This window comes from Oryctolagus cuniculus, chromosome 7 (genome assembly GCF_964237555.1).
Source record: "Oryctolagus cuniculus chromosome 7, mOryCun1.1, whole genome shotgun sequence".
Taxonomy (NCBI): Eukaryota; Metazoa; Chordata; class Mammalia; order Lagomorpha; family Leporidae; genus Oryctolagus; species Oryctolagus cuniculus.
Genome location: NC_091438.1, coordinates 144917922 through 144937785, shown reverse-complemented (window position 1 = coordinate 144937785; position 19864 = coordinate 144917922). Strand labels below are relative to the sequence as shown.

At 55.1% G+C, this 19864-nt stretch overlaps 1 protein-coding gene across 5 annotated transcripts in view; it reads left to right on the top strand.

The window, feature by feature from the left end:
• The window catches only part of RPS6KA1 (ribosomal protein S6 kinase A1), a 38043-nt gene extending 32081 nt beyond the window's left edge, over window positions 1-5962 (top strand). For all 5 annotated transcript variants that reach the window (XM_051856819.2, XM_051856821.2, XM_051856822.2 and 2 more), the window contains 5 exons: window positions 2382-2543; window positions 2703-2779; window positions 2918-3035; window positions 4541-4678; window positions 5083-5962. In XM_051856819.2, coding sequence (XP_051712779.1) covers window positions 2382-2543; window positions 2703-2779; window positions 2918-3035; window positions 4541-4678; window positions 5083-5205 — 618 coding nt within the window. In that variant the 3' untranslated portion in view covers window positions 5206-5962. The remainder of the gene's footprint in view (window positions 1-2381; window positions 2544-2702; window positions 2780-2917; window positions 3036-4540; window positions 4679-5082) is intronic.
• The last annotated feature ends 13902 nt before the right edge of the window (window positions 5963-19864 follow it).

The following is a 19864-nucleotide window of genomic DNA, read 5'->3' as shown; positions in this document are numbered from 1 at the left end:
AGCTGTCCCTACTGTGCGTTTGCACTCACTTAGTTGGTCCAACAAAGCCATGAGGAAGGTACCATTCTCTCCATTGCATAGGCGAGGGAATCGGGGCTCTGGACGCCTCAGTAAGTGACCCAGGGTCTCCAAGGTCTGTGCTCTTCACCCGGGCTCCTGCTTTTCCTTTTCCGTCTGACCCTCTTGCTGTAAGTGCTCCTCTGTGAGCAGTCACTGTGTCTGAACATCCAGCCCCACAGTGGCCTCGGGCCGTTTCCCGAGTCCTGTGCTAAACACTCCTGCAACCTGGGAACTGAGCCCCGTGTCACAGCCAAGGAGGCTGAGGCTAGAGGGGTGAGTGACACGGCCGAGACCACACAGCTGTGATGACAACGCCGGGACACCTGCCCGGCCGCCCCATAGCACAGCTGCTTGACTGCGTTTGACCTGCAGGACGCGGGGTGGTGTTTGTTTCTGTTTGCTGGTTTCGGGGTCGGCGATTTGACTGTTTTAGAAACTCTGGTGCCCAGGCACAGCTGTGCCTCTGGACTGCTCTGCAGGGTTCTTGCCCGGCCTGGCTCTGCACCTTACGCCCAGCCTGCGACTCTCAGCTCAGGGCCCGTGAGGATGTCCTCCGCCCACGCCACACACACACTGGCGGTCAGGCATCAGTCACCTGTGGGGACTTTTACTTAATTAATTTATTTGAGAGGTAGAATTACAGGCAGAGAGAGGGAAAGACAGAGAGAGGTCTTCCATCCGCTGGTTCACTCCCCAGATGGCTGCAACGGCCTGAGCTGAGCCAGGAGCCAGGAGCTTCCTTCCGGTCTCCCAGGCGGGTGCATGATGAGTTTAGAGCAGGGCGTGTCGAGTTCGTGATTCAGGAACATCCAGTGATACATGAGCTTGAACTTGGGAAAATTCTGGGCTCAGGTTAGCATTCCAGGCGTTGTACTCGCAGCTACAGGATTGATTCTGAATGGAACCACACAGAGAGGAAGGGGCAGCAAAGTGAAAAGTGGGGTGGCCCAGCCCCTCAGGATACAGATGAGCAGATGGGGACCCGAAAAATAAGTCATCTGCTTATGGTCTTAGGGGTATCATTGATACTTATTGAACAATACTTATTGAACACCTACTATGTTCAATACAGGAAGCATTGTGAGTACTGGGATACAGTTGTGAACCCAACACTCCAGGGAGCTTACGTTCCAGTGGGAGGGTTCAGAGGATAAGTGAGATGTAAAATCAGACGGTGCTGGGTGCATAGATTAAAACCAAGCCGGGTAAGGAGACTAAGGAGTACTGAGCGGTGGTTGGTGTTGTATTTGGGGTGCAGGGATGGCCTCACTGATCAGGTGACATTTGTGCCAAGACCTGAGAGAGGATGGCTGAGGACAGTCTTCCAGAAAGAGGGAAACCCTGTAAAAGTTCCAGGGGCAGGTGCATGCTTGGCAGTTGAAGGAAGAGTGAAAAGGCTGATGTGGCGGATCAGGTCGAGCAGGGAGAGGGGTCCTGGGAGAGCAGAGAGCAGCAGAGAGATGTGGGTGGGGGTTCAGGGGGGAGCTGGGGGTCCCTAGGAAGGGAAGCCTTGGCGTGTTCCCTGTGCGATGGCAGCTCTGACTTGTGTTGCACAGGGTCCTTGTTAACCCTCACGGGAGGAAGTGCAAGCGGGAGCAGCCGGGCCAGTTCAGGAGGTGCAGGAGAGGGCTGAGACGGCTGGGCTCTGGATAGCTATATTTTTAAACTGCTATTTGTTTGAGAGGCAGGTAAAGAGACAGGCCACTTTCATCAGCTGGTTCACTTCCCAAATGCCCACAACAGCCAGGACTCAGCCAGCACTGAAGCTGGGAACTGGGGACTCAATCCAGGTCTCCCACATAGGCGCTGGGAACCCAGTTACCTGAGCCGTCAGCAGTGCCCTCCGGGGTCTGCACTAGCGGGAAGCCGGAGTTAGGCGCCAGAGCCGGGTACTGACCACGAGCACTCGGGTGTGGGGCGTGGCTGCGTGCCCGCTCCCTGGATGTGGTTTAACGGGAAAGTCAGCAGAGGTTGCTGATGCGTTGATTGAGGAAAATGGGGAAGACAGACTTGGGGATGACTCCTCGGACTTTGACCTACGCACCAGCGAGGGTGGAGTTGCTGCTGGGTCAGGTTATGTGATGAGATTTTAGGCGAGAAATGGGGAGTTCGGTGTTAGGCGGGCTACAACCGAGCCACCTTGTCCACGCCTGCATGGGGATTCCCAGTAGGGGACAGCAGCAGCCGCGAGGCCCCCATTCCAGCCCCCCCACCCCCCTTCTGTGTCTGACCGTCCTTGCCCCAGACAGCTGGGCTGGACCTCTCTGCATCCCTGAGCAGCCTCCCTACATCGAGAACTGACCGCGGCCCCCTGCCCCTAGGTGGTGCACAGGGACCTCAAGCCCAGCAACATCCTATACGTGGACGAGTCGGGGAACCCCGAGTGCCTGCGCATCTGTGACTTCGGCTTTGCCAAGCAGCTGCGGGCTGAGAACGGGCTCCTCATGACCCCTTGCTACACAGCCAACTTCGTGGCACCCGAGGTGAGAGGCCCGGCCTCCTTAGGTCCCCTCCCAGAGGCCCCAGGCTGTGCAGGACCCCTGTGTGTGTATGACCTGGGCCCAGATACCTGGGGAAGACCCAGCCCATGGCGGGGACCGTTTTGGGGAGAATGTGGCCGCTAAGACTAATGCCCCCTCCAGGTGCTGAAGCGCCAGGGCTATGATGAAGGCTGTGACATCTGGAGCCTGGGCATCCTGCTGTACACCATGCTGGCAGGGTGAGTGTGCGGCCGCCCTCCACACCGCATCGGGCCTGGGGGGCGCTTGGCCGGTGGCAGAGGCGCAGCCCGGCCTGTGGGAGCGTCACCCCGGAGCACCCAGGCGAAGGGGCAGACGGCCTCTGTGGCTTCCTCCAGATACACACCGTTCGCCAACGGGCCCAGCGACACTCCGGAGGAGATCCTGAGCCGCATCGGCAGTGGGAAGTTCACCCTCAGCGGGGGCAACTGGAACACAGTGTCCGAAGCCGCCAAGGTGAGTGGAGCCGTCCCGGGGCTCTGCAGCCGCTCCTGAACGGGTTTCTCCCAACGGGATGTTCCACGGGTCCCCGGTGCTGTACGAGGGGACCTCGACAAGTTCATGGGAAAATGGAATTAGAAGACGTTTGTTTTCGTATAAGAACTTTGAACTGCATGCGTAGTGTTTTCGCAAAGCGTGCTTCCCATGAACTCTTTGAAAGCCTCTTTTCTCCAGTGGAAGACCGTGCCCCGCTGTGTTTGGGTAACGTGGTGATCGTCCATGGGCCCTGCCTGTGTCCTGACCCTGTGGGGGACCGAGAGCGTCATGAGTACAGCCACTAACCATGCTGACTTAGTGTGGTGGGAGACGCAGTTAGCAGGGAGAGGCGGGTGCTCCTGGCCAGGGGGCCGGGCCGTGGGGGCCCAGAGCAGAGCCCCTGCCAGGCAGAGGGTCTCTCAGAGGAGTGGCAGTAGCAACAGGTAGAGCACTGTAGTGACAACACAGCCCTGCACTTATGTACTTATCTGTGCTTCCCAGAGGGGAAACTGAGGCTTGGAGAGTTAACATAACTAGCCCCAGGCACTCATTTGATGAGTGGAAGAGTTGCGTTTGAACTTGAGCCTGCCTGACCCGACCCTTAGGCCTGTCCCCACTTACCACATGGGTTTTTGAACGTGAAGGAGAGAGGGAGGGGTGAGGGCACTGGTTTGTGTCCTGGCCTCTCCGCTTCTGACACATCTCCCTCCTAAGACCCGGGAAAAGCAGCAGAAGATGGCCCAAGTACCGGGTCCCTGCTACCCTCATGGGAGACCTGGAGGAAGCTCCTGGCTCCTGGCTTTGGCCTGGCCCAATACTGGCTGTTTTCTACCATCTGGGGAATGAACCAGCAGATGGAAGATTTCTCTGTCTCTCTCTCTGTCTCTGTAGCTCTGACTCTCAAATAAATAAATAAGGTTTTTTTTAAATATTTTATTTATTTACTTGAGAGGTAGAGTTACAGACAGAAGAGAGAGAGAGAGGTCTTCCATCTGCTGGTTCACTCCCCAGATGGCCACAACAGATGGAGCTGTGCCGATCTGAAGCCAGGAGCTTCTTCCGGGTCTCCCATGTGGGTGCAGGGGCCCAGGACTTGGCCCATCTTCTACTGCTATCCCAGAGAGATATTCCATAGCAGAGAGCTGGATTGGAAGAGGAGCTGCCTGGACTTGAACCAGTGCCCAGATGGGATGCTGACAATGCCGACAGAGGCTTATCCCACTGTACCACAGCACTGGACCCAATAAATACATTTTTAAAAATAAATAAATAAAAGGAAGGGCATTCATGGAGGAAGTGCCCGGAGAGCAGAGGCCCAGAGAAGGAGTGGATGCCCTGGCTGCGCCTGGGGAGGCTGGGCTGTGTGGAGAACAGGTGGCAAGGCTGCCGCCAGAGGTGCTGGGAGGTGTTGCCTCCACCCCACCCCCCATCCCGTGGGACGCAGCTGCCGCAGCCCTGCTGCCCTCCCTCCTCCCCCACCCCAGGACCTGGTGTCCAAGATGCTGCACGTGGACCCCCACCGGCGCCTCACAGCCAAGCAGGTGCTGCAGCACCCGTGGATCACGCAGAAGGACAAGCTCCCCCAGAGCCAGCTGTCCCACCAGGATCTGCAGCTCGTGAAGGTACAGCCCCACGCCCGTGCTGCCGGGCAGCCGGGTGGGGAGCGGGCCCAGGTGGCCTGGGCAGAGACTGGGGTCGCAGAACCGGGAGATGCCGTAACTGGTAGGACAGTGAGGCAGGGAGGAAAGACAGCCCAGCACTCGGGGCACTGCAGGCTAACATGCAGCGGTGTCACTGCCCACACGGGCTCCCGGCCTCTGGGGAACACAGCCACTGACCTCTGAAGCCCATCCAGTCTGATGGCAGAGGCGGGACCAGCAACTGAGAAATGCCACCACGCCTGGGTTAGCAGCCATCTGCGTGGGCTGTGGAACACCAGGAGGGACTGTCCCGGCCCTGGGCCACGTGTCCCCTCCCCGCCACGCCTCTCACACCCCCGTGAACCCACCTCCCCCCTCTCTCCCAGGGAGCCATGGCAGCCACATACTCCGCGCTCAACAGCTCCAAGCCCACCCCGCAGCTGAAGCCCATAGAGTCGTCCATCCTGGCCCAGCGGCGGGTGAGGAAGCTGCCGTCCACCACCCTGTGAGGGCCCAGCGCGTCCAGACCGCAGGCTCGTGCTAGCTCGATGGAGGTGTCTTCCCTGCCCGAGGGAGCAGGCCTGAGTCTCGAGGCCAGAGCGACTCGGAGCCCCGAGCGGCCCGGAGGCAGCCAGCGCAGGTCACCCCGGCGAGGACGTGAGAAGTGCCTTGTCCCTCCCCAGGTCAGACTTCTCAGCCCCGGCCCTGCTGGCCGAAGCGGATCCACTGTACAGACTCCTGCCTTGTTTGTAAGGAAACAACGGCTTCCACCGCCATGGATTTCTGCAGGATCCATTTGCCTTTCTGGGAGCAGAGAGGGGCAGCACAGCCTCAGGAGGGACACTGAGTCACGCTGGGCGCTCTGTGGCCAGGACTCCTTAGAGCGGCTTTGGAGGCCGGCCCTGCGCCCCCACGGTCGGCCATGCGGCGCCATCTGCACATAGCTCCAGGCAGCCCCGCAACGCCTCTCAGAACTCCCTGTGTTCCGAGTCAGCCCCTCTTCCGTTCTGTTCTCCCAGGGGGCGTCCAGACCACATCGTGCTGGGGAGGGCCCCGGCCCCGCCGGCTCCTGGCCCCGGGCACCAGCAGAGAGAGGGCGTGGACAGTACTTTGGGGCGGACTTCTGCTGGGGTCGCCACCGGACAGAGTTCCTGGGAGGCCAGGGCAGGCCGCCAGGGCCAGGGGGCTTTCTCGTTTCTTCCTCAGCTGGTAACTCAGGGTTCATCTGTCCACGGCCTTTCTAATAAACTTAACGGTCAAGATGAAGCAGCTCCCTTCTTCCACGTTTCATGGCTGAATTTGCCCTCTCGTCTCTATGGGGTGTCGGGGACTTCGGCAGCGACAGGAAACGGGCCGGGGGCAGTGAGCCCAGCTGCACCAAGGTCATGTGGGAAGTGTGCGGGAGTCGTGGGGGCTGGGGATCCCACTGCTGCCTTACTAACAGTGGAGCTATGGCTTTTTTCCTCTTATTTTTCTGTGCGTTGGGAGCCTGCCAGCTGCTCTCTTGCAGATCCGCGTGGAGTATGCCGCCCGTGTTGCGAGCTGTAATCACCCCACTGTGTCAGTGACAGTCCTGTTAACCCCTGGGCTCCAAGTGCCAGGCACTGCATTTATCTCATTTAATCTTCTTTCAATTTTTATTTGTCTTCATTTTGCTTCAGAGGCAAAGAGAGAGAGAGAGGGATCATCCATCTGCTGGTTTACTCCCCGTATTCCTGCAATAGCCAGGACTGGATCAGACTAAAGCCAGCAGCCTGGGACTCCATCCAGGTCTCCTGCGTGGGTGGCAGGGACCCAAGCACTTGAGCCGTCACCTGCCGCCTCCCAGGGTGCACATTAGCAGGAAGCAAGTGTGGAGCAGAGTGGGGCTCGAACCAGCACTCCAGATAGGAGGCGGGCATTCCAAGCAGCGTCTTAACTGCCGCGCTGACGCCGGCCCCTGCCTCATTGACTGTGCGCCCTGCGAACCTGTTGCCATCCTGTTTTCTCCAGGTTATGACAGGCAAGCAGGCTCCAAGAGGAGAACCTCTGCTCGCAGTGTTTTCTGGCCACGTACTCTGGCCCTGCTCCAGGTACTGGAAGCCAGGTAGAGAGCAAAGTCATTGTTTTCATGGGCCATGCCTCCTAGAAACGGACAGTTAGCAGACCAAGGTAAGCTCCTGGTAAGGCATATGCAGAGTCAACCTGAGTGAGGGGTTGTGTGGCCACGGAAGGCCATCTGGGGAAGTGACTCAGAAGCTGGGATCTGAGAGGTCAGCATCAGGACACAGTGGGTTCCAGTCCTGGCTGCTGTACTTCCCATCCAGCTCCCTGCTATGGCTTGGGAGGCAGTAGAGGATGGCCTGAGTCTTGGGCCCCTGCACCCATGTGGGAGACCCGGAAGAAGCTCCTGGCTCCTGGCTTCAGCCTGGCCCAGTCCTGGCCATTGCAGCCATCTGGGGAGTGAACCAGCAGATGGAAGATCTTCTCTCTGTCTTTCTCTCTCTCTCTCTCTCTCTCTTTCTGTATCTCTGCCTTTCAAATAAATAAATAACTGTTAAAAAGGAAGAAGAAAAAGAGGAAGTTAGAGTTCTGGGGAGAGGTCTGGACTAGAAACCTGAATTTGAGTCATTGGCTTGGAGAAAGTTGGTGAAGCTGAGCGCTGGCTTTTCAGCGTGTGCTCCCTGGACCTGCGCCACCAGATCCTCGGGGAGCTGATTCATGGGAATCTACGTTTTGTTGTTAAAGGTTTATTTACTTATTTAAAAGTCAGAATTACAAAGAGAGGGGGGAGGAGGGAAAGAGATCTTGCATCCACTGGTTCACTTCCCAGATGGCTGCAACAGCCAGAGATGAGCCAAACCAAAGCCAGGAGCCTCATCTGGGTCTCCCCCGTGGGTGCCTGGGCCGTCCTCTGCTGCTTTTCCCAGGCTATTAGCAGAGAGCTGGATCAGAAGTGGAGCAACCGGGACTGGAACTGGCACCCATGTGGGATGCTGGCGCTGCAGGCCGGGGCTTTACCCGCTTAACCACAGCACCCCGCCCCCAGAAATCTACATTTTTAGATGAGATCGGGTGCGTTCAGGGTGGTGTGGCCATAGGTGGAATCTGCATTTTTAAAAATATTTATGGGTTAGGGAGAGAGATAGAGATTTTTTTTTTTTTGACAGGCAGTTAGACAGTGAGAGAGAGACAGAGAGAAAGATCTTCCTTTTTCCGTTGGTTCACCCAGTGGGTTGCGGCTGGTTCGCTGTGTCGATCTGAAGCCAGGAGCCAGGTGCTTCCTCCTGGTCTCCCATGCAGGTGCAGGGCCCAAGGACCTGGGCCATCCTCCACTGCTCTCCCAGGCCACAGCAGAGCTGGACTGGAAGAGGAGCAACCAGGACAGAATCGGGCACCCCAACTGGGACTAGAACCTGGGGTGCCAGTGCCACAGGCGGAGGATTAGCCTAGTGAGCCACGGCGCTGGCCAGAGATAGATATTTTCCATCTCCTGATTTATTCCCCAAATGCCTACAACAGCCAGGGCTGAGCCAGGCTGCAGCCCGAAACAAGGAACGCTACTGGGTCTCCCATAAGGGTGACAGGAGCCCAAGGACTTGGGCCATCATGCCTTCCCAGGCACGTTAGCAGGAAGCTGGACAGGAAACGAGGGTGAGACTCAAACCCAGGCACTGTGACGGGATGCGGAAGTCCTGGGGGAAGCTGAACCTGCCAAGCTCCGGTGCCTACCCCAGGATTCGACATTTCGGTAAGATCTGCATGTGAGTTGAGGAAGGCTGTCCTGGGGACTGAGAAGGCAGGAGGCAGTGCTGCCCAGTGCACACGGCATGCGAAGGTGGAGCACTGGCGAGGGAGACGGGTGACAGCCCGTGAGCGAGGCCGTGCCACGGGGCAGGGCTGGCGGCCTATGGGCCGGGCCTTTGCTTCCATCACTTCTCGGCCCACCCTCCCCTGCTTCACAGATGAAGGATCCGGAGCTCTGGAGGTGGACCAGTCCTGTTGTGACGAGCTAAGATCCTGGCATGGCTCAGCGTCGGGGCTGGCCTCGGTGTCAGGTTCTACACCCAGCAGCTCCCCTCTGGGCACTGAGAGGGCTCTGTTGGGGTCCCACGGGCTGAGGACACAGCACTGACCCCTCACTGGGGTGCTGTCCCACTAAGCTCGCTCTAGTTTCCACAAGGCCAGCTCCCTCCTCCCCGCCAGAAAACCTCGCTGGAATCCGAAATTGCTTTCCGGTCACCAGCTTAAAGGACAGAAACTTCCCTCCCTGAGCACCTGCTCCTTGGGCACAACCGGCAGAGAGTAACAATGCAATTTGGGGGAGCAAATTGCCAGCGCAGGCACCCCGGTTTCGAGAGTCGCTCTTGCCTCTAAGGCCCACATGATACCCCCGAGCCCCCGCCCTGTGGCCCGTCCCCTCCCATCATCCCTTCACTGCTTTCCCTCCTTCCTTCAATGCTCACGAGAGCAAGACTGGATCCATCCCATTTCACGCACAGGAAAACCGAGGCTCACGTTAGCGACTTGCCCAAGGGCACAGCTGAGAGGCGGAGCAGAACTCCGGCTGGGATCTGTGATTCTGAAACTCCGCTCCTTCTGTGGGCTGGCCCACCTCTCTGCTTCTGAGAATGTCCCAAGAACCACTTCCGCATGGCACAGATCTGTCTTGGAAGCCCCCTACCTCCAGGCAGCCATGTGGTCCGGCAGTTCCTCTCCGACTGGGGTCTGTTCTCAATTAGAGGACATTGTTGTCAGTAAGTCCTTGTCCCTGACAGCAGAAAACCTGTGGGCAGGGGGGCCGGTGCAGTGGCACAGTGGGTTAAAAGCCCTGAAGCACCGGCATCCCATATGGGCGCCGGTTCTAGTCCCGGCTGCTCCTCTTCCGGTCCAGCTCTCTGCTGTGGCCTGGGAAAGCAGTGTAAGATGGTCCCAGTCCTTGGGCCCCTGCACTTGCATGGGAGACCTAGAAGAAGCTCTTGACTCCTGGCTTCAGATCAGCCAGCTCTGGCCATTGCACCCATCTGGGAAGTGAACCAGCAGATGGAAGACCTCTCTCTCTGTCTCTACCTCTCTGTAACTCTTTCAAATAAATAAAATAAATCTTAAAAAAAAAAAAAAAAAAAAAAAAAAACAGTGGGCGACCCCGGGGACTTTCTGCGGACGGCCCCAGAGTCCCTGGGCTGCACGTGGGGAGAACCGAGGACAGCTTGTCGGGGCCTGGAGGAGACTCCTGTTCCCACAGGGGACTGTCAGGTGACCTCAGGTGTCCCCTTTGGGCCAGACTCAGATTCTCAATGGTTGGCACAGACATCAAAGTCCCCAAAGGCTGCTTGCATTTTACCCTCTCGGGTATCATTTTCCATGATTATTTCAGAGACGAGCCCTGGTCGAAAAACAAAACAAAAGCTGGATTCCTAAATATTTAGGTATCCAAACATCTAGTTCCTTGGTTAACACGTGGAGTTCAATCTCACTCAAACCACCAAAGAACCTGCCAATCTATGATTTGGCCATTTGGTTAATGTAGTAGGCACAACTCCCTAGGTTCCCGCTTTGTACCAGGCACAGTGTAGACGTCACCCCTAAAGCTCAAAGCAGTGCCACGAGGTAGGGATTACCGTTTCCATTTTCTGACAAGGAAACTGAGGCTGGGGGAGGGAATCTTCCCAGTCTCCCAGCAAGAAGCCGCCTGAAAGCTGTCTGACCCTGAGGCGCAGGCTACGTTTCATCCCACAATGACTCATGAAACCTCACATTCAGAGACACCTTAAAGGTCTCCGACCCCCGCCCACTGCAGGAATCCCCCACAGATGGTTATCCAGTTTCTGCATGAATGCCGCCAGCGATGGAGAGCCCACCACATCACAAAGCAGTCCCCCCATTGCTGGAAAGTTCCTCCACCTCGAGTAGCTTCCATGTCAGAGGGGAGTCCCCACTAACTTCAGGGAACTCGAAGAAGAAGTGACTCAATAGTCGCAGCAGTGAAATCGAAAGGAGTGCCACACCCCCCACCCCCACCCGGGGACAGCAGCTGCAGGTGGCTGGCCAAGGGGTGGGACCGAGGCTGTGCTGAGGAGGGAGAAAAGACCCCAAGAGGCCAGCAGGAGGGCGTCAGGGGCCCCCACCCTCAGGGCCTTTGCAGGGGTCCCCACTGTGGCCTCCTGCCTCGACTCCCGCCCAGCTCATGGGTGGGGGCAGCAGCTGGTGCTGCTGACCTGGAGTCAGACAAACCTCGATCACACCCGGGCCCCAAGGCTGACCGGCTGCGGGACCCTGGGCAAGTCCATTGTCCTGGACTGTCAGACAGAGCCCTTGAAGCGTGAACAGTGAGTGCAATGCAGAAAGTCCTACTATAGCAGCAGCTGGGGGCGGCTTTGAGGTTAGGCTGTCCTGGTTGTGTCATTTTGTGTTTTTCTTGAAGTACACTTCTGACTTACAACCCAAATTTGGCCTCTTGCCTGTGGACCTTGCACAAGCCCCGGAACATGTCTACCTCAGTTTCCCCATCTGTAACGTGGGCGTTAATAGTCGTGTTTCTGCGGAAGGTGGGACAGGGTGTGTGGAAGCACGGGGTCGGAGGGAGGTGACTGACACTTGTCGGCTACTCCTCGTCGGCTCTCTGGAAGCAGACTCCAACCTCCCCACTCTCTTGTTCTCTTTCCCAGTTTGCAGCAGAGGTGGCCATGTCCAGAGCCTGCCGAGAAGTCTGCTCCTTGCCCCAGGTGGAGAAGAGGCCGCCTGCCTGAGACCTCGCTCGTCTCTCCTGGCCTGGAGACTCCCTCTGAGTTATAACTCATGTCTGTGACTCAACCTGAGATTTCTTTTTATAAGTAATTTCCTCTGTCTCTGTTTCCTGCTTCCGCTCCACACTCAGCCCCCAGGGTGTGGGTTGAGTTGAGAAATCGAGGGGCAGATGACACACGTCTGAGCTGGGCATGAGGCCGGTACCCGGGACGGGCCGGAAGTCACCCAGGCGTAGCAGATCTCCTTACCACGACTGGGCACAGCGCTCGTGCTGTCGTCTGGGAGCTCTGCCTGGGGCTGAGAGTCTTGCCTCAAGGAGTGAGGAGGGGGAGGAATCAGAAGGCATGAATGAGGTCAAATCTCAACCCCAGGTGTCACTGGCTGTGTGGTCTCCAGTAAGCCCTCGGCTTCATTTCCCTTAGCTGCAAACTACCTTCATATAAAAAGAATTAGTGAGAGGGAAGGGTCTGGCTGGGATCAAGTGCAGGACCCAGCAAGAACACGTGATAGAATTTTTAGAGCTAAGTCAGAGCCTCCAGAACCAAGGAATGTTTTTATTTGTTTTTAATTTGGGAGGGAGGAAGGGAGAGAGAGAAACAGAAAGGCCGGCACTATGGCGTAGCAGGTAAAGCTACCGCCTGCAGTGTCGACATCCCATACGGGTGCTGGTTCAAGACCTGGCTGCTCCACTTCCGACCCAGCTCCCTGCTATGCCGGGGAAAGCAGTGGAAGATGGCCCAGGTCCCTGCACCTGCTTGGGAGACCCGGAAGAAGCTCCTGGCTCCTGGCTTTGGATTGGCACAGCTCCGGCTATTGAGGCCACCTGGGGAATGAACCAGTGGATGAAAGGGCTCTTTCTCTCTTTCTTTGCCTCTCTGTACTCTGCCTTTCAAATTAATAAATAAATCTTTAAAGAGAAAGAGAGAGAGAATATCTCCCATCCATTGGTTTACTCCTCAAATGCCTTTGACAGCCAGGGATAGGGACTCAATCCAGGTCTTCCACATGGTGGAACCATCACGGCTGCATCCCAGGGTCTGCACTGGTGGGACGCGGGAGGCAGGAGCAGGCGCCGGGAACTGAACCCGTATGCTCCGACAGTCATGTGGGCAGCAGAACTGCTAGGCCAAAAGCCCTCCCCACAAGGGATTTATAAAAACATTTATTTATTTGAAAGGCAGAAAGAGAGAGAGAGAGAGAGAGAGATCCTCTAGGCACTGGTTCACTCCCCAGATGGCTGCAACAGCTGAAGCCAGGAACCAGGAACTGCATCTAGGTCCCCCACATGGGTGGTAAAAACTCAAATACTTGAGCCGCCATCCACTGCTTTCTTGATTGCTTTAACTGGATCAGAAGCAGAGTAGTCAGAACTCAAACCGGCACTCCAATATAGGATGCCGGCATACCAAGCGGAGGCTTAACTTGCTGTACCACAATGCCGGCCCCAGGCCACAATATGTGTACCATCCGTCTGTTGATGGATATTTGTTCTCCAGTTTTTAAAGAAAGTTATTGTATTTGAGAAGCAGAGAGACAGACAGACACCCAGAGAGATCCCCCATTTGCTGGTTCATTCCCCAAATACCTACACCGGCAAGGGCTGGGCTCAGCAAAAGCCAAGAGCCAGGAAATCAGTCCAGGGCTCTCACATGGGTGGCAGGGGCCCAGCTACTGGAGCCATCGCTGCCACATCCCAGGGTGTGCTTAGGCAGGAAGTCAGAATGGGAGCAAGACTGGAACTCAAACCAAGGCACCCCAATAAGAGATGTGGGTGTCCCAGCTGGTGGCTTGACTGCTAGACCAAACATCCTGGTATTTGGTTTTGGCTAATAAAAACTATATGGAGGGTGTTGAACATGTGGCCAACCAGGTCTGAGGCCAGGAGCCAGGAGCTAGGAACTCCATCCAGGTCTCCCATGTGGTGTGGGGGCAGGAACCCAAGTACTTGAGCCATCATCTGCCTCCCTGGAGCGTCAGCAGAGAGCCAGATGGAACGTGTAGGAGCCAAGACCCAAACTGGAACTCTGGTGACCCAAATGGCAGCCTGATGCTCTGTACCAAAATGCCACCCCCTAAGTGGGGTATTAATTGCTTGCCAAACACCCCCCCAACAATGGAAAAGCACCCTTGCCTTCTTGTCTTCAGAGGCAAGCCCTGGGTCTTTGACCACTGGGCATGCTGTCATCCCTGGGCTTATCCCACTGCAGTGTCCCTTCCCCTCCTAGCTAGCTCAGAGTGCTCACCACGCCTGGGTGTTAGACTTTGTGAGATGATTGCTCTGTATCTACTGAAGAGGTCATACTTATAGGGTATTAATGTGGTGAACCACATAACTGATTTCAGATATTAAACCAACATTTTGTTCCTGAGCTATATGGCTAATCAGGATATCTATTTCCTCTTGAATGAACTTTGGTAGTCTATGTTTCAAACAATTTTTCCATCTCATCCAAGTTCTTGGCATCTAATTTACTGAGGTGGAATTTTCCATAATATTCTCCTATTCTTTTAATGTCTTTGTTAATTATTCTAACATCCCCCCTCTATTCCAGATTTTGGTAATTTGTGCCTTTTTTTTTTTTTCCTGACTGGTCAGAGTAGAGATTTGTCAATTCTATTGATAAGCTGAAAAATCAGCTTTTCGTTTAATCAATTTTTGTATTGTTTTTATGTTGTCTGTCTCATTGATTTCTATTCTTAAAATCTACAAGGTTTATTTTGACTTCTCCACTGGGAGCTGATTTTTTTTTTTTTATATTTATTTTAGGGGCCAGAATGTGGCACAGCAGGTTAAAGCCCCAGCCTGCAACACCAGCCTCCCATATGGGAGCCGGTTTGAGTCTCAGCTGCTCCTTTTCCTATCCAGCTTTCTGCTAATGGCCTGGGAAAGCCGTGGAAGATGGCCCAAGCGCTTGGGCCCCTGCAGCCATGTGGGAGATCTGGAAGAAGCTCCTGGCTCCTGGCTTTAGATAGGCCCAGCTCTGGTCATTGCAGCCATTTGGGGGGGTGAACCAGTAGATGAAAGACCTCTCTCTCTCTTTCTCTGTCTCTATCTCTCTTTGTAACTCTTTCAAATAAATAAAATATTTTAATAATATGATTATTGATTAATAATATAATACTCTTAATAAATCTTTATTTTATTTATTTGAAAGAGAAAGAGAGAGCTCTTTCTTCCATCTGCTGGTTCACTCCTCAAATGGCTACAAGGATCAGAGCTGGGCCAGGCCAAAGGCAGGAGCCTGGAGCTCCATCTTGGTCTCTATGTGGGTGGCATGGGCCCAAGCACTTGGGCCATCTTCTGCTGCCTTCCCAGGCCATTAGCAGGGAGCTGGATAGGAAATGGAACAGCTAAGACTTGTCAAATCAGCACTGTGGTATGAGATACTGGTGCCACACACGGTGGCTTAACCCACTGCCCCCAGCGCGGCCCCTGGAAGCTCATTAAGATGCTAACTCTGCCAGGCCTCCTTCTCCTCGTTGCTGGTGGAAGCATTTGACCTTTGTGAAGGGTATGTAGCAGTACCAAACCTTTAAAGTGTGTGTGAATTGCACATGCTCTTTGATTCTGAAATGCCACTTTGAGGAACTTACGCAGTGGGGTGCTGGAAAATGTTTAACAACTGGCGGGGCAGAGAGAGGCCTTCGCTGGTTTTGCCCTGTAAATACTCCCATAAGGGTCGATTTCAGGCTACCGGCCTGTGAGCCAGCTCCAACAGGTTCCAGCGTACCATGGAATCCAGGTTAGAGAATTCAGAACTGACCTAAGATGTCCCCTGCAGTGTTAATTATTTGGTGAGAAGTTGACCAAACATTGTATTACCTTTGTTATTTATTTATTTTTATTTGAAAGGCAGAGGTATATTGGGGCTGGCGCTGTGGCGTAGTGGGTAAAGCCTCTGCCAGTAGTGCCAGCATCCCATATGGGCGCTGGTTCAAGACCTGGCTGCTCCAATTCCGATCCAGCTCTCTGCTATGGCCTGGGAAAGCAGTGGAAGATGGCCCAAGTCCTTGGGCCCCTGCACCCACGTGGGAGACTCGGAAGAAGCTCCTGGCTCCTGGCTTCGGATCAGCCTAGCTGCAGCTATTTCAGCCATTTGGGGAGTGAACCAGCAGATGGAAGACCTCTCTCTCTCTCTCTCTCTCTCTCTCTCTGCCTCTCCTCTCTCTGTGTAACTCTGACTTTCAAATAAATAAATAAATCTAAAAAATTATCTTAATCTTAGTTATCAAATTATCATAATCTAATTCAAGTAGTAGATGTAGAGCTGTGTTTTTAGTTCTCTGTTATTTAGTTCTCTTTTAACTAGTAGGGTCACATGTTGATTTATTTAATTATAAATTGAATGAGCCACCATGATTTCTGGCATCTCACAATTGCTTCTTCTTCTTCTTTTATTTTATTTGACATGCAGAGTTAGACAGTGAGAGAGAGAGAGAGAAAGGTCTTCCTTCCATTGGTTCACCCCCAAAATGGCCACTACGGTTGGAGCTACGCCGATCCAAAGCCAGGAGCCAGGAGCTTCTTCTGGGTCTCCCATGCAGATGCAGGGGCCCAAGGACTTGGGCCATCCTCTACTGCCTTCCCAGGCCACAGCAGAGAGCAGGACTGGAAGAAGAGCAACCGGGACTAGAACCCGGCGCCCATATGGGATGTTGGTACCACAGGCAGAGGATTACCCAGGTGAGCCACGGCACCGGCCCCTCTTCTTCTTCTTCTTAAGATTTATTTATTTTTTACTTGAAAGGCAGAATCACACAGAGGCAGGGTCAGAAAGAGAAAGAGAGACAGAGAGACAGAGAGAGAGGTCTTCCATCTACTGGTTCACTCCCCAAATGGCCACAACAGATGGAGCTGGGCAGATTGGAAGCCAGGAGCCAGGAGTTTCTTCCAGGTCTCCCATGCAGGTGCAGGGGCCCAAGCACTTGCGCCATCTTCCACTGCTTTCCCAGGCCATAGCAGAGAGCTGGATCAGAAGTGGAGCAACCGGGATTCAAACCGGCACCCATATGGGATGCTGGTACTGCAGGTGGTGGCTTTACCTGCTATGCTACAGTGTCAACCCCATTAACTTATTTTTAAAATCATTTTAAAACTGTGTGCAAACGTATATGTTTTTGGAGACTCAATCTGCCCAAGTGTATGTCCACATAATTGAAAAGATCAGAGATTCGGAAGTAGCTGGCTCTGACCTTGACCACAGCCATATAGATCCACCTGCTGCCTTCAGGATCCCAAAAGAGAGCTTAACTAGTCCCCAAGGCGCTGTGCAGGGACACAGAGGCAGAAAGGGATTTACTGGTCCTCAACCCAGGCAGCCGGAAGCCTGAGGAGGGACAGTGTGGCTTTTCTGTTTGCCTGCAGAGCAGCATGTTTTAGAAGATCACATGTATTTATCACACCCTGCATTGCAGTGGTGTTGGCGTCTGCTCATTTGTCAGTCAACAAACATTTCCTGAGCACTCACCCAGCATGTAATGGTTTGGAGGAATAAAATTAGGATTTTGGTTTGGTACTTGTCAGTTGCAGTCTGTTTCTTTCCCTAATTTACCACATGCAAAGCACTTTATGAGGACTTTGCATGCTTTAGCTCATTTAATCATCAACCCAGCTAAGCAAACATCACTCCGATGTACATGTGAAAGGACGGAGTATCAGAGGACTTACATGGAACTCAACCTCTTATTCAATAGTTTGTTTATTGAGTGCTTATCAGGTGTCCGACACTATAATAAATGCTGTATAAGTATTATTGCCTTTACTAAATCATGTATGGAGTGAAGGCTTTTACACTCATTTTCCTTATGAGTATGAGGTTAAATTACCTACTCAAGGTAACTTGTTAGAAGGTGGTGAAGCTGCCAGCACCACGGCTCACTAGGCTAATTCTCCACCTGTGGCACCAGCACACCAGGTTCTAGTCCCAGTCGGGGTGCCAGATTCTGTCCCGGTTGCCCCTCTTCCAGTCCAGCTCTCTGCTGTGGCCCAGGAAGACGGTGGAGGATGGCCCAAGTGCTTGGGCCCTGCACCCACATGGGAGACGCGGAAGAAGCTTCTGGCTCCTGGCTTCAGAATAGTGCAGCTTCGGCCATTGTGGCCATCTGGGGAGTGAACCAGTGGATGGAAGACCTCTCTCTCTCTCTTTCTCTCTCTCTGCCTCTGTCTCTTATAACAATGACTTTCAAGTAAATAAATAAAAATATTTTAAAAGAAAGAAAGGGAGAAAAGGAGAGAATACAATCTCCTTTCATCTGCTGGTTCCCTCCCCAAATGCCCACAACAGCTGGGGCTGGGCCAGGTTAAAGCCAGGGCTCAGGAATGTGGCAGGCAGGGCTCCAAGAACCTGGGCCACCTGCAGTTGCCTTCTCAGGTGCCTTAGCTGGAATTTGGGTTGGAAGTGGAGTAGGTAGGACTCGAACCGGCACTCCAATGTGGGACGCTGGTGTTGTGTTGCAAGCAGAGGCTTAGCCTGCTGTGCCACAACTCTGGGCCCCATATCTTGTTGTTGTTGTTGTTTTTCTGTTCATTTTGGTTTACTCCATGTCAAAGGGAAAGAACAAGTCCGTTTGTACAGAATATACAGACACAGCATCACACCACGGGCCCCGGGGAGCTGGAGGAGCAACACTTGTCCCTGGGAACAGCGGCTCCACTCCCAGGCACGGCTCTCGGCAGCGGGCTGAGCAGCCAGGAGCGCCCTCAGCTCGGTTCCCATGTTCTGCCCCACCCCAACTCCTTATAAAGAGCCCCATGAGAGACTGAGGCGAGGATCATGTCCCTCGGGGCCTGTGCCCCATGTCTGAGAGAAGAAATACACACCACTGAACCCCGGGCACATGGGAGAGGGAAGGAACGCCACCGAAGAGGGAGAGGCAGGCACCCGAGAGTGGGTGGGCCGAGCCCCGACCTGCCCTGAAGGAGGCGCTGCTTAGTCCCGGTCGGGGCGCCGGATTCTGTCCCGGTTGCCCCTCTTCCAGTCCAGCTCTCTGCTGTGGCCCAGGAGTGCAGTGGAGGATGGCCCAGGTGCTTGGGCCCTGCACCCACATGGGAGACCAGGAGGAAGCACCTGGCTCCTGGCTTCGGATCGGTGCAGCGCCGGCCGTGGTGGCCACTTGGGGGGTGAACCAACGGAAAGAAGACCTTTCTCTGTCTCTCTCTCTCACTGTCCACTCTGCCTGTCAAAAAAGAAAAAAAGAAGAAAAAAATCTTACAACCAAAGGGGCGAGGCTGGAGGTGAGGAGCTGCCTGTTTATACACAACATTGTAAACACACGCGGGCTGTATTACATGTGCTCCCGTCTGGAGTCTGCAAGTCCGTCTGTCCATCTCGGTGCTGGATCTCAGGAGCTTTGCCCCACTACTCCCCCACTTCCACCTTCCTGCCCGACCCTGGGAACAGAGGCTGGAGCAGGTTTGGTCCCCAGACTTGCCAGCTGTCAGGGCCTGGGCCTCAGCCCCACGCTGACTCCAGAGTCCTGTGTGAACATGTGTGTGAGATGGGCATGTGTGTACACGGGGAGCCCGTGTGCGTGTATGTACAAAGGGAGAGGGTCACTGTCACAGAAGCTGGGGCAGGTGGGGCTGCCAGAGGCCAGGCCTGCGGGGGGGCGGGGGTGGGAGCTGGCTCACAAGCAGATCCTCCCCAGGGCGCTGTAATCGTGTGGCTCCCCGGGTCCGCAGCCAGCACCGGATGGACGTTAGAGACATCGAGTCCATGCGGATGAGGGTCTGTAATGGTCTCCAGGAGCCAGGAGCCAGGAGCCAGCCGCCGTTCCAGCTCTCTGACCCGAGCCTTCAGGGCCTCGAACGTGGTCACGGCTGAGTCTCGGTGTCGCTGTTCTCACAGGTCTTCTGCCTGGCCCCCTGCTCGCTGCCTTCGCCGCTGCTGGTGGACCGCATCTCATCCCTGGCCTGTCTCGAGACCTTGGGCGTGATGCGGGTGCTGGCAAGGCCACCATTTAGGGCATGACATCGGCCTCGTGTGCGGTGGCTTCCCTCACTCCAGAGTGTCGTCCCCACACACATGCAAGTCAGCAGCGCTGTCCGGGTTCTCTTCGCCGCTGCACAGGGGCAAGCCGAAGCCTCGGAAGCACCTTCCAGAAGAGCGCGGCTCCCAATGGCTTCTGCCCACGGCACTCGGACTGCTCAGAGCGCCGCCGTTCTCACGCCCCTGTCCACCGCGTCCTCCTCAGCCTGCGGGAGTCGTCCCTCACCCTCCGCCTTGCTGCCTCCTTTCCTTTTCCCAGTGCGGGCATTCAGTCGGCTCTGCCGGCTGGCTCCCACTCTCAGGAAGGTCTACGTCCTGCCTCCCGCCAGCCCTGATGCCGGCAGATTCCGCCTGGCTACCCGGCAGCGGCACCTCAGCTCCCAGCAGCAGCGGCCCCCATGTTGGCCCCCGTATCTTGTTTTTACAGGATGGTCTGTCAAGCCCCTGCACAGCT